This window comes from Dermacentor albipictus, chromosome 3 (genome assembly GCF_038994185.2).
Source record: "Dermacentor albipictus isolate Rhodes 1998 colony chromosome 3, USDA_Dalb.pri_finalv2, whole genome shotgun sequence".
Classification (NCBI taxonomy): domain Eukaryota; kingdom Metazoa; phylum Arthropoda; class Arachnida; order Ixodida; family Ixodidae; genus Dermacentor; species Dermacentor albipictus.
The window spans coordinates 55,507,061-55,521,756 of record NC_091823.1 but is presented as its reverse complement, the minus strand read 5'-3'; the positions used below and the strand labels follow the sequence as shown (position 1 = coordinate 55,521,756).

At 45.1% G+C, this 14,696-nt stretch overlaps 1 protein-coding gene and 1 long non-coding RNA gene across 6 annotated transcripts in view; one reads left to right on the top strand and one right to left on the bottom strand.

Annotated features, from left to right (window-relative positions):
- Positions 1-14,696, bottom strand: part of LOC135899135 (protein 5NUC-like) — a 52,475-nt gene that overhangs the window by 10,704 nt on the left and 27,075 nt on the right. For both annotated transcript variants that reach the window (XM_065428407.2, XM_065428408.2), the window contains exon 6: positions 8,133-8,212. In XM_065428407.2, the coding sequence (XP_065284479.2) occupies positions 8,133-8,212 (80 nt within the window). The remainder of the gene's footprint in view (positions 1-8,132; positions 8,213-14,696) is intronic.
- The window catches only part of LOC135899137 (uncharacterized), a 154,379-nt gene continuing 139,718 nt past the window's right edge, over positions 36-14,696 (top strand). Inside the window, exons 1-3 of one of the 4 annotated variants that reach the window (XR_011512742.1) lie at positions 36-364; positions 978-1,158; positions 2,039-2,112. This is a non-coding gene — a long non-coding RNA (uncharacterized lncRNA). The remainder of the gene's footprint in view (positions 365-977; positions 1,159-2,038; positions 2,113-14,696) is intronic. The other 3 variants (XR_011512741.1, XR_011512743.1, XR_011512744.1) reach the window with 3 other exon arrangements.

Sequence of the window (14,696 nt, the reverse complement as noted above, 5' to 3'; positions counted from 1 at the left end):
AACCTGCATGTCAATAAAGTAAGGTGATGCAGTTATGTGCAAAAATAAAATGTGCTTTTGCCTGTATTGCTTTTTGCCATGTTATATCTTTATTTAGTCGCTTCACTTGTTGCGCCAATGTGCGGCGCTCTGGCACTTATCATTTCGGCTGCCATTCTGCTCGTCTGCTCCTGCCGCTCTCTATGCAAGAGCACGTTTTTTCACATGCACTGTGGTTCAAAACGTTCTATGTGTGCCCGCGAATGTCCTGGCAATGACCGAAAGGACCAAGGAAAGGACACAAGGCGTCTTGCGCGGCTGTATGGTGTGGCGTCTTAAGGAGGACCAGCACGGCGAAATTTTTCTGTTTCCCAACGGACGAGAGGTAAGCACACTTTTTCTGCAGTCGTTATGAACAAACAAGCGTATCCTCACAAAAGAGCTATAGGACGAAACAAAAAATTTTCCGCGGTTGCTTTCGTGTGAATATCTTTATTTGGTTTGCCGCGGCACATTTTTCTGCAGCATTCTTAGAAATTGAAGCTGCTTGCTGTAAGTTGCACATGGGCCAATTGATGCTAGCTGACGCGCAGACGGAAATTTCGCTTTGGAATAAGTAAGCAGTGGTTATTAATTTTTTTTTCAAGATTAGAAAACTTGAAATTTTTATTTGCCGAATGTATTTGCTTGCTGCACAAACTGGTTAGCCTATAGAGCATTCCGGTGACCTGTTTCTTTGTTGTGAAATTACCGCATGTGAATGTTCATGACCACGGCCGAAGCCAAAAAAAAAACCAGTTATGTAGTGGTCAAAGTTTGCGTTTTGAATTACAAGAAGTTGGATTTACGCACTACGTGCATGACGACTGAGGTGAGCTTCACTTTTCATCCTGCGCCAGAAGGACAGCATTTTTTCGTCGCTTCTTTGTACTCTCAAGCTTGCTTTCGCTTTTAGGTGTTCTTTAATCGTGACAGCGCGGTATTTTGACCATTTTCAGATGTCACATATGGGGAAATTACGCTAAATGGGAAGTCCTGGTGGGGCTGAAATGGGAGCAGACGTATAAGGGCTACGGCCTCTGCTTGGACGACTTTACAGGAAGAGACCATACGCCGACCCTGTCTGTTATGGTCGGCTGTACCAACTTCTAGTGGAAGAGCAGCCCCTGATCGATGAAGGTAAGCAAAAAGAGTTATTAGTGGTTGCGAAACTGTGCTTCTGCAGTTCATTACTTTCGTACAGAAACGAACTAACAGGGCTCGGCGAAAGTGCCATGAGCACGGCAAGCCCTCTCAGTACCCCGTCGTCAAGTTTTCGTTGACAATTAGCGAATTCACATTCGTAAAAAGTCGCGACACGCTTGCGCTATAGAATAGGATACGGCAAAGCCAGTTCTTGCCCCGCGCTGCTCTCTTCTTAAGTTTGGTTTGCCGCTTTATAGCAGAAATTCTTCGCGAGAAAAATTCCAATGCTCTGTTTTCCAACAGCCTTTAAACTGTTGGAAGTTGTTTTCCTGTGATGGGCCTTTTGCTGAAAACTGAAGCTGGAGTAAATGAAAGGTTCCTTTACCTATCCGTTAAAAAAATGAATCCGATACTTTCATCGATCAAGAAAACTAGCTCTAAAAAAACTCATGCCTAGCATTCTAAGCCAGCTATTGAGAAACCAGTAATGATGGACATGTTACTTGATTATGTAGCAGCGCTAAAACTTGAAACTTTGCTTTTTTCCTTAAATTTGGAGACATATTTCTACTTGAAATACTCCAATCATAATTAGGACCCGCATGGATTGAAAGTACTATTTTACGTCAACAGTTCAGTTTTTGGACACGTGCACTAGCAGTTTGATAGTGAAAAGGCTTTTCATGTCGTATTTCCGTAAATGTGAAATCATTTCATGTGGCACGGATTTGTCCCCAATGAAATTCGCTCTACAATGGAACGTGCCACTCAAGCATAGATAGGATACTGCGCTTGTCCTGTGTGCCTGCGTGTAACTAGCCGAACAAGATGTTATAATGATGTATCAGTGTTTACATGTTCTACACCGCCGCAGCCAGACCAAAAGTGGAAAATGTACCAACCAGAGACCGCAGGCGTCATCAGCTGCCTGAGCAATGGGACATAAAGGTATCGCAAGTCAGTGAATTTAAAGAACTAAATTTATAAAATTTCCAGAGAGCAAGAATGAGAGAAGTTTGTGCATATTAAGAGCCTAGAGTTCTACCAACTCTTGAAAAGCCAGGTGGCATTGCATTATCACAACAGGATGGCAAGGACAGGGAGAAAAAATGATTTCTGGATCACGGCGACCCGGTCGCGCACTTGTGGGAGGTGACCACAGCACTGTAATAAAAGCTACCCGTGATGCTACTATAAGAACTATTTTGCTCTAATAAGTGCCACATAGACTTGCGGCAGCAGTTGGGCTATGCCTTCCTTATGTTTTGCTTAAAGAAACATAAATCTAAATCTCAGAAAACAGCGTGAGAGATGTTCGCTGCGAAAATAAAGTTCCAAAAGCTTGAACATTACGAAACATTGTCTTACTGGTATTTCATTCTTTTCCTAATTCCGGTAGTTCAAGGCCAGGAATGTTTAAAATATTTTTTCAATGTTTTCATGCTCCTCGTAGAGTGCATTTTTTGTAGGTAATCATTGCTAGCACACTTGCAAGCTCTTCTTTAAAAATTATTACAGAGCTACCATAAGTAGATCTTTGGATGCAAGAATCTTCTTGAGCTTACATCAACACATTTGTTCAAGTACTAATGTTGCTTGGCACTATGTACTTCAGTGGTTTCCTTAATATGGCAAAAGTGCCTGTGTGAGTGGGGGGGGGGGGGGGCGGAGGAGTTATTTTCGGTAAAGCCACTAATAATCCTAAGCTCAAAAAAGCATGCTGTGCCAGGAACGAGTGTTCTAGAAAGTTGAAATGCTTTTGCCTCCTCTTTGTGTCGACATCGAAATTCTCATGACGGATGACCTCCAGCGAATGATGAAATTTGTACCATAGCTTTGATGCCGATATCCTATGCTTCAAAAAGGTCGCCTGAAACTGAGCCTATAGGCTTTGTTAGACAGAGCATAATCTACGTTCAGTGTATTAAGGAAGGTCTTGAAAACCATTGAAAAGGAATTTGTTCTGAGCACGTTGCCCTGATGAATTGAATGCAGCCGATTTGAGCTGCTCTTAAAAATATTTCTTCATGCCCGGAGCTACTCGTCCAATAATACCTTTCTGCATCACTGAGTCCTTGCCAAAGCTCAATTGACGATCAACCATCGTTCGACACATGCTTCTCCAATATTTGCTGTTTTTCAACAAAAAGGAAGCCTTGGTGCTATTTGTTGTTATTGTCTTAGAAATATGCCATCTATGCCTAGGTGACGATAGAACCAACTACGTGCATTACAAATTTTATGAAACGTGTAGTATGATGCAGTGAATTACAAATTTTAAGAAATATCTTATATGCTTGTGGGGAAATCCGTGATGATACTGGTTCTTAACGTTGCAGATATGATTGAAGCTCTAGTGGTCGTACATTTCGTATCGCAAAACAACTAGATATGAAAAAAATACTCTAGACATTTTCGATATAATTTGCGAAATATTTATCAGCGCATTATCACAGGGAGTGCTATGCAGAAAAATTACTAAGTATAGCCCGTTTTTTGGACTAGCAAGTATACCTGTTGTATGGAATAAAAAAGGAAGTTGTTTTACTTGCATGAAAAAAATGTGATCTCTTGCTTGTGTTAATCATCTTATTTTTGATAGAGTCGTGTTGCGCACAGCAAACAAACATGACCTCTGTAGCAATTTTCCGTCTATGAGAAATTGTAGTCAATTATCTTGTGCGTGCATGATCGTAGTACAGAATACTCCCATTTCTACTTATTAGAGAGATACTCAGCTCTACATTGTGTTGTATATTGAATGCCTTGTTGTGCGATAAGCTGCTAATAAAAACAGTGAATAAACCCCGTTTGTCTACCTGCTGATGTTTTGTCGAAACAAAATGAACTACATAAAGTGAAAGCCAGCATAACTGTACCTATAGCATTTACTTGTAAGGTATATAAATTTCCGCTTCACTAAAGCGTCACTTCACGTATGTTGAAAAATATTCGGCAAATCTGAATATTTTTATATAAAATACATTAATCAGAAGTAATTAACAGAAATTCTGTATCATAGGTCGTCTGTAAATGTGTACAATGAGGCCATTCATTGAAATGAACAGGCTAAACTTGCACAAAAACCTTCTTGCATTAAAAAATTCGCTGCATCATAGCCATGTGAAGCGGATAAAAAAACAGTGGGAACACCTGAGAAACCCGGTGAAACAGACGACGGCGCTTGCTATGATCACACTCATATTATTTATAGAGTAGATATGAGCACGTGCCGAAAAGCCGTTTCCCTTTCCATTGCAGGCGTAAATATGTTAAACAAATTCTAGTAGGAAATAGCACATTGATACCCTGTGTATGCGCTGGCCAACTGCTCTCCACCACCACAAGCACTTGTTTGCTTGAAGACGACACAATTCCCGGCTCACCAAGGTACCCACAATTTTAAGCTCTCAAATGCCTATACCTTGTAGCTAAAGTTTAACAAAATTTGCAACTATATATTGTGAACAGTTCGCACTAGCAAATTTTTTTATTCGTTAATGTTGATCTAGAACAAATACGCCTCGATTGAAACCTAGCCAAATGGCAATAATTCTACCGTTCCTTGTAATAATACCCCACAGCATTTATTCTCTTTTCGGTTGTGCATATGTGTCGCGTGTGCTTTATTTCCCTGTTCGTTAAAACACGGAAACATTTTATTGAGAATGTCTTCATTTCACAAAATTCCTTGACATTATAAAACACAATGAGGCACGAACGCCACCAAGCGTAACAGCACTCACAAGATCTACACACGGTACCTTGCTGCAGTCCCTCCTCTTCCGCGTTCCCTTCCAAAGTTTATTATACCTCTCTCTCTCTCACCCTCTCGTGCGCGTCATGTTATAACGCGCTCACATTTCATCTCGCGTTTGCTCTGGCCGCTGCTGAGCGGGGAAAACGTGGAGAGAGGATGGTAGCAGCGCCGGCGGCCACGGCAACGGCTATTAATGTAGTGGGGACTGGGGGAGGGAAGGTGGTAGTGGGGCAGCGGCACTGGCTGTCGTAGAAGTAGGAAAAAGATAAGAGTTGACATACCGCAACGCGATTGAAGCCACTGCATATGGTGGCTCAACACGTTGTGCGCGGTAGGGTTTGGTACTTCCGGTTGATTTTTTTTTTCAATACCCACTCAAAACCATTTGAAACTCTTCAAATAAAGAAACACATTGCTACCACCGCGGCACTTTCGCTTAATGCTGCACTCAAGTTTCTGGACTACGGCGTCGAATAGCGGTGTTGCACTCTGCGCGTCTGTACGGCGAGACGCACGAGAGGGATTGTCCGCGCCAGCCAATATATCCCGAAATAAATATAGGTATAGAGCTGCGCACAAATTTCGCTTTAGGGGGTGTCGTAATCGTCGGTGAATTTTTTACCCTTTCGCATTGGTGCTATATGTGCAGGCCTCCTGATGCTAAAGCAACGTGTCTATACTGAATTTGAGTTGGTTAAATTCTAGCGCGTTACGTGCCATAAAGTAATATCTGATTATAAGTCACGCCGTAATGCGGGACTCTTGAACGATTCTGACCACCTGGGGTGCTTAACGTGCACCTTAATCTAAATACACGAGCTTTTTATATAGGCCCTGTATTCATGCCTTCTATAAATGTACCTTTGTACGATTGTATATTACCCGGTGGCAAAAGTAAACGAATACGTAAATAAATATATAAATAACGCTTAAATTATCCTCAATTCTAACATAACTTGGCAGAATCCATCCTTTGAGCGACGTTGTGCTTAGCGTTGGCCAGTGTGACGAAGCTGCAAATGCTTCACTGACATATTCCAGGTTGGCGCGTTTGCATGCTCAGTGGTGCAGCTATCTCCGCAAAACGTGTGCCTGTGCTCTATACCTATACTCCATCTCACAAGCTGGTTGCAGCACTGTGGAAGCTACACCGACTCTTAGCCAATAGGAGGGCCGGATGCCCCTCGAGATGTGCTCATTCGCGCTGCGTCGTCTGCTCAGCGTCCACTTGCCATTCAGTTACATGCTCCATTGTTGGTGGATTGTCGCAAAAAATGTTTTCACGCCATAACCATAAGCTACGTTGACATGCATGCGACAGCAGGGCTTCGGTTTACCTGTGCGCTTTTCCTGCAGTTGCCTTGCAGCCTCCTTCGCAATTAGTATGGGTGAATGCCCTTACAAATGTTCACCTGCACCACCACGTCTGTTCAGGCTACACTTGGCGTTTGCTTGCTACCATCACCATGTACCATGCTAGAGCGGGGTACTAAATTAATGATGCAGTGAACAATTAGGCTTTCATAGCGTTCTGCGTGGTCAACGCATCACCAATTCTCATGCTGTGCAGCCACCTGCTAACTAGAAATCAAATCAGTTTTACGGCTAGGTGCCATGTCTGTAGCCCTGAGCAGTGTGTAAACAGTCGATCTGGATAATTACGACAAAACACACCTAATGGTTTGATCTAAGCTCGAGATAAGTCTTAGCGATGACCCATTTTGCGGCTTGTTTCTTGTTGACAGTACACAGAACCAGTAACAAGTGCGAATTCAAGTCGAAGCGGGTGTACGGCGCTGTATGGGCTCTGCCTTGTTGCCTCAGATCGGGTGGCCATTACGGTTATCGGTGGTAACTGCCACACTCAATTCGGTATACGAAGTGCATGCGCAAAGTTCCTAACATGTCACCTATCGCTGTACCGCATCCTATAGCGAACAAAAGTAAAGCTCTCTAGTGTAGCCAATAATCAGCCAGGTACGCCTGGAACTATACACCGCTGCGCAAGCATATTGTCTGTGTACTCCTCGTACCTTGAGCAGTGCTTTAACCAGCTAAAGGTGCTTTAAACAGACTAAAGATGGAAATGGTCATTGCGGTTCCACCAAGACTCGTCGAGTGAATTTCAATCTGTTCACAAATCGAAAATTTGCGGAATACTTTTAAAGCCCTAAATATCATCCAAGACTGTGGTATCTGGTGTGAAGATGATAATAGTCACAGCTACAGTGTGACCGCGAAGGTTCCTAGCTCCATTTGTTGGCGGTATCCTCCATGAATGTTCTTGGTTATGACCTTCGTCTAACGGCGTCAGTAACAGCGAGAAGAGTACACAGAACTTGGGTGCTATAGCGTAAAGCTATTCTATTTTAATTGTTTATGAATTTTTTTTCTAATGTTGACCTGATGTATGCGTTTACGCAAGATCAGGCGGTGACGCGCAGCGTTGTTTGAACAGCCTAATAAAATCATCTTCTCGTTTTAGATGGGGACTTACGTTAGGCTTCAAAGCGAATACAATTTCCTACCATGAGAAGTTTTCCATATCTAATTGCCTGAAGAGGGGCGAGGAGCACATGGAAGCAGAGAGAGTTGCGGTAGAGCCAAGCTAGAGAACAGAGGTGCGGCCGTTTGCGAAGTTGACGGCTTCTTCTTGCTTAGATTGCGGAGGCCGGTCAAAAACGGTTGCGGGGTGCATTGGTAGGTAACCTTGCCGCTAAACGAATATTGAGTGAGGAGGACTTCACATAGCGATGTGGTATGCCTACAGAAAGGGCTCGATATCGTAATACTGCCACTCAAAGCGTTTGTTACGCAAAGGAAAGCACTCTCGCCAGTGTCTCATAGTAGCCAGTGCTATAGCAATCGGCGGCCAGCAGTCTTCCGTTTCTTCCAGAACGAAGCTAGTCACCAGCTCTACCGAAATAATTTCAGCTTTTTTCCCCATATTAATGCATCCTTAGCGTGCACACGTCACTTTGACGTATGTGAGTAATCGCGCTTTTGTGGCTTCGCGTCACAGGCAAACGAAGTGGGTAGTTGCCGAACTGTTTCATCAATAACGGTGGTCTAATGACGAGAATGGTAATGAAGCAGATTGGAATAGATTTACATTAGAGTACCCATGTAGCCGTCGCTAAAATGTACTCCACTCTGACGCCTCTTCGAGAGATCCTTGAGCACGTACATAGGTTTACATTATACTAACCTTCGTGGTCCCGATGACCTCCATGGCTTTCGGCCCAAGAATGCCCGAGTAGTGGTTCATTAGTTCTCTTGTCTTTTGGTCTACGAAAAAAATATGGTTATCAGAAGTTATACATATTTGAATAGTAATGCATCATCAAGAAGTAGAGCGGAGGAGTAGGAACAAGGCTATTGTGGGTATTGGACACGAAGCTCTACGCAGTATGTGAAACCACAGGCTCACTAAGCGTAAACTTAAGTTTCATTTGATTGGTTTTATTGGAGATTTGTTTAAACTCTATCACGCGTGGTCACACGCATTTAGTTTTTGTTTCGCCAGCCGCCTCCTTGAGGCGAGCGCTTCAACTAGACATCCATCCAGGCAACCATTCTACCCAGTACGTGATTTGTACTATGAGAAAATGTAATAAACCACACCCAGTGTTTGGACAAAAGATCCATCCGCTGTTGGGGTACATCGCGTTCGAGGGGGACCTCGAACTACAATGACTGTTGCGAGAATATTAATGTTCTGCGTTGATTTGCCCTCACCGCCTCCTCTCAGCTGAAACACGTTAAACTCTGCTATATATACTATTTTATGTAAGGCACCTGCGTGCTGTCATTTGCATTGCTTAGCCCGACATTAGCGTCGCGCACCGGGTCGCATTGCAAACGTAGAGGCCACGCCATATTGGGCGTTGACTGCGTCGATGGTACCACCGATTAAAGCACGTGAGAAGTTGTGACGATTGAAACTGTGAACGCGGGGTGCTCGATCGCTACAAGCAAGTTGCGGACGTCGTTTGTGTTTGTAAACCTACATCGCTTGTGGAAAGTGACCGCAATGGCCGAAACCAACCGCCACGAGCAGCCAGAAGTCAACAGGCCCCGCAGATTGTCGCCTAGGAATACGAATTTACATGGCTGCCTGCACTCGACTTGAAGTACTTTGCCCGTCAGGTTTGCGTAGGACAATAAACTTCGTTTTATTGTCAGCAGAGGCTGTGATCAGGCAGTCAGCAATGACATATATGTATGTCCATAAGTTACACTCTTAGCGGGAGTGTTTATGAGGTGCGTCGATGTTAGCGGCGGGGCAACTTGTCGCACGCCTTTTGCGGGCCGCCGGCAGCAGGTGGTTTTGCTCGCGAATACGAGAATTCGCTTCCACGGCGAATGTGCCCGAGAACAATTTTTTAGGCAGCCGCTCGGTGACGTAGCAAATCAGGTTTAGAGGAGTGGTCACTCAGGCTATGTTTTGACGTCGTCGGCAGTCTCACCATCGCTGATCCATCGGTGTCGATGGTGTCATTACACCATTTTCCGATTTTCTTCGAAGTTGGATACAACGGAGATTCAAAACGAACGGCCGACGCTCGCAAAACGCTGTTTTGTTGCCGTTGTTGCCCCTTTACCCTCTCCTAGCAATGATTTCACACAAGCAAAAAAGACGCGGTGATATTCGCGGCACTATCGGCTGCGATGTGAGCACGACCGAGCCGGAGCGACGTCGGTAGTCGTACGCTACAGCTGAACTTTACATTGGTGCTAAAGGTTTTACAGGGGTCTTCGCTATTCATAAAATAGGCAGTTGGTGCTTCATCTTATTCTATGGAACATTACTCTGCCTGCAATTGAAGCTGCAACCCATGTTTGGGTCACTTAATGGTTGCGGCGATGCGCTGGGACTGACCGACCCGGTGATGAGCTCACGCTGACGCCATAGAGTCGCGGTCATCGATCGGCCTATTGGTTGTGCGGCGGGAACAGAAACATCAATTTCCGCTGTCCCGGATATTTTTCTTTTCGTTTTCGCTGGTTGTTGCCACAACCTGCGACACAGCTGTGGCCGAATGACGCTGACGCCGTGAAAGGTATTTGAGCCGTTATCCAGGGTCCGCGAAGCAACGAAAACACACGAGAACAAAAACACGCATCCACTGCGGACGAACGAGATTAATAGCCCGCGCGCAAATGGCCACTGTGAGTTAGTGGAAACTGGAAGGCCGAATTCTGTATAGTTCTCCAAGGTCGACAGTATGTCGCTGCACTCCGTAAAGTCGACTGTCGACAAGTCGACGTAAAGTCGACTTTGCAGGGTCGACTTTGCAGAGGCGACTCAACGGCATGCTGGTGCAGTCGCAACGGCATACTTGCAGCGAGCCGGAACGCGAGGAACATGGCGGTCACGGCGGCGCGATGGCTTTTGGTGCATAGCTTATTCTTACGTGGCATTGCGAGTCAAACAGATGTTCACGCTCTAATACAGGGCTGCACAAAATGTGGCCCGAAGGCCGCATGCTGCCTGTGAGAAGGTTTTGACCGATCCGTTGACCGAAACGTCAATAAAAGAAATATCTTGAATCGCTCTGAATTTTTTAATCGCTGAAACATCATTAGGTTCTTAAGCTATTAAGAGAAAAGCGGCCCGCGGTCACTTTGCGCCAGAAGGATGTTGTAACATTGCAGATAAGAACTGCGACGTTTCGCACGCACCTAATATCTTATAATAGCGAATAGCGACAACGAAACAGTTAAGGCTAGAAAACTAAACTTGTCGCCGGAGGCCTGTTGATGAAGATAAGCGTTTCTGCATATTGGCTTCCGGTTTTGGTTTCGTTTTTTTTTTTTAGATGGTGAGGAGTTCCCTATTATCAAAGGGGTGGCGTGTGCTATCTTACAGCACTTGTAGGTTTAGGAGCGCTATCCTCAAAGATGAGTGTGCTTTCAAAGAAAAACCGGCAAGAAATACCGAACATTGAACGAGGACTGGTGCTTTTTCGTGCGTCAAAGTGCATCTTTCTTGTGTGTTGAAAATCTCTATTCGTACCGAAGGTGTAAATTGTTAGACGTCACTATAGGAAACAAAGCTCTCTCGGGAATTCGGTGCTCTTTCCTACACTGACAGAAACATGAAGGACGCGGATTTAAGGCAGAAGTCGCTTGCGTAACAAGGTACTTTTACAAAACTAACGAATGCATCTGAGGCAGCCGCGAGGACGTCCTTTCTAATATTCCTATTTATCGCACGTTACGGACCCCGTTTAGAGATGGCGACATTATAAAAGGTGCCTTATGATGGCCTGAGAATAGACATGCCCGGACAAGAAGTTGACCTAGAAATGTCGTGCTTTGGTCTAGTTGGTTTTCAATATCGGTAAATGATGCACCGCGAAGCAGGGCAGAGGGACACAGAATAGCGCTCATTCTCGTCTTTTCTGTGTCCCCCTGTCCTGATTCGCTGTGCACCACATATCAATAAAGAAGCTGACCTTTCAAGATCTGAGCTGCTTAAGAATGACGGTCCAGATCACGCAGACGAGTTAAGAACCTAACTGAAGCAAGTGCGCCTACTACGCCCTGCAAACTCCACCTGTCGCTGGAAAAGGTGACAGATGTGTGCACGGGTGGCGCCCCGGCTATGGTTTCAGAGAGGACCTAAGCCGTCGCGTTGCTCGAGTCACGCAGCGGGGTGGAAACTCAGAACTAGCACTGTGTGCCGTACGAGGAAGCACCCCATGCCATACTCTAAAAATTTGAGCTTCTCAAGAAAGACGGTGACAGCAGTCGTCAACCTCTTAAGTTATAATGGTTCGAATTGTACGATATTTCAAGATTACTTGCAAGAGTTCGACAACACGAGGATTTCCCGCATTATACTGAAGTTCGTTGGTTAAGCAGTGGGAACGCTCTTTCTGTGTCTCTAGAGTTTTGCCTTTTTACACCACGCGTCCTAAACGTCAATAAAAGAAATATCTTGAATCGCTCTGAATTTGTTAATCGCTGAAACATCATTAGGTTCTTAAGCGATTAAGAGAAAAACATTCCGGAACACGAAGACGACGAATGGTTATTGGACCTAGCATTCACCACGGATATAACAGGCCATCATAATACACACAACACAACCTTGCATGGAAAGGAGCATCTTATTATGGATATCGTGAACGCCATATTTGCATTCCAAGAGGAACTGCGCTTGTTCACGTTGCAGCTCGTATGAGGGAACATAGGGAGTTTTTCAACCTGCGAGAAACACTTTCTTGATGGCAAAAAATGTTGAGGTCAGTAAGCGCCACCAACGCGCAACAGGTCGAAACCCTTTTCGCAGAATTTTACCAGCGCTTCAACTCATTTGAACACGAGAATCAGCGCTACCACCTGTTTCGTAACCCATTCACAGTTACGCCACAAGGTTGTTACTCCACACTGGAGATAGAGCTCATCAACCTGCAGTGTTCCCCGTAGTTATTACCATTACAGTAGGAGTGGCCCCTCCTTCAGTTTCATAAGAAACCTATAAAGAACAAATATGGAAACATAGTTAAGAATACTTTGCAATTGGCGTCTCTCTTCGTAAGTACGTACATCTGTGAGCATATGACTCTTAGCCTTCAGGGTCGTGTAAAGCTCTTCATAATTCTTCGCAAACGCCACCTTTGCTCTTAAAGGACGGATACAACATACACAATGTGTTTAGGACGACAGTGAGTGCGATTACACCAAAAATCTAAGACCTTTCAGCAAGCAAAGTTTGTAATGTTTCCCATTAAAGTACGGTCCGTGCTGCTCCCAGGGAAGTTTGCTTTGGATTATGTTATTATCCAAACAATAATGTGTTTCGCTCTTGCTATAATGTATCAATGAGCGATACGTCTAGCGCGCTTCAGTTTTGGTACTCTTGATACTTGCGAGAACTACACAGAAACAGGAAATGCTACGACCTATGGCATTAGAGGCAAGCGAAGAATAAATGTGTGACTTCAACTACCAGCCACCATAAACCCCTAAAGCAGCGACAACAGAGGACTATTAATCTCCTATAGCCGGAATTATATCGCCTTAAGAAAAAACATTCATGTTGCAGTTCGGAAAACTTGTATGCCGGATGAGATCATCCAAAATTACTCTCACGCCATTTGCTACACTCCATGAGATTTCTCGACTCGTTTTAAGAAACCTGAAGTGGGCATCTAGCAGAAAAGAGCGCCTTTGTGTTCGAATGTTTTCTCACATAACAGATTAAACCTTGGAAGATTAACTGTTTCGCACTTTCTCGTAGCCTGTAAAACAGTCGGCATTGCAGAGATGGAGACATCAAAGGAGACGCCCCTGAATAGACGAAGCCGCACGAGTTTCCTTAAGTGTTCACCTTCGGCGGCAGCACCATGCCAAAAGCGTTCTTTTTTAGTCACAAATGGCGAAACACGGGCGCCGCCTCCTTGAGGCGAGCGCTTCAACTAGACATCCATCCAGGCAACCATTCTACCCAGTACGTGATTTGTACTATGAGAAAATGTAATAAACCACACCCAGTGTTTGGACAAAAGATCCTACCGCTGTTGGGGTACATCGCGTTCGAGGGGGACCTCGAACTACAATGACTGTTGCGAGAATATTAATGTTCTGCGTTGATTTGCCCTCACCGCCTCCTCTCAGCTGAAACACGTTAAACTCTGCTATATATACTATTTTATGTAAGGCACCTGCGTGCTGTCATTTGCATTGCTTAGCCCGACATTAGCGTCGCGCACCGGGTCGCATTGCAAACGTAGAGGCCACGCCATATTGGGCGTTGACTGCGTCGATGGTACCACCGATTAAAGCACGTGAGAAGTTGTGACGATTGAAACTGTGAACGCGGGGTGCTCGATCGCTACAAGCAAGTTGCGGACGTCGTTTGTGTTTGTAAACCTACATCGCTTGTGGAAAGTGACCGCAATGGCCGAAACCAACCGCCACGAGCAGCCAGAAGTCAACAGGCCCCGCAGATTGTCGCCTAGGAATACGAATTTACATGGCTGCCTGCACTCGACTTGAAGTACTTTGCCCGTCAGGTTTGCGTAGGACAATAAACTTCGTTTTATTGTCAGCAGAGGCTGTGATCAGGCAGTCAGCAATGACATATATGTATGTCCATAAGTTACACTCTTAGCGGGAGTGTTTATGAGGTGCGTCGATGTTAGCGGCGGGGCAACTTGTCGCACGCCTTTTGCGGGCCGCCGGCAGCAGGTGGTTTTGCTCGCGAATACGAGAATTCGCTTCCACGGCGAATGTGCCCGAGAACAATTTTTTAGGCAGCCGCTCGGTGACGTAGCAAATCAGGTTTAGAGGAGTGGTCACTCAGGCTATGTTTTGACGTCGTCGGCAGTCTCACCATCGCTGATCCATCGGTGTCGATGGTGTCATTACACCATTTTCCGATTTTCTTCGAAGTTGGATACAACGGAGATTCAAAACGAACGGCCGACGCTCGCAAAACGCTGTTTTGTTGCCGTTGTTGCCCCTTTACCCTCTCCTAGCAATGATTTCACACAAGCAAAAAAGACGCGGTGATATTCGCGGCACTATCGGCTGCGATGTGAGCACGACCGAGCCGGAGCGACGTCGGTAGTCGTACGCTACAGCTGAACTTTACATTGGTGCTAAAGGTTTTACAGGGGTCTTCGCTATTCATAAAATAGGCAGTTGGTGCTTCATCTTATTCTATGGAACATTACTCTGCCTGCAATTGAAGCTGCAACCCATGTTTGGGTCACTTAATGGTTGCGGCGATGCGCTGGGACTGACCGACCCGGTGATG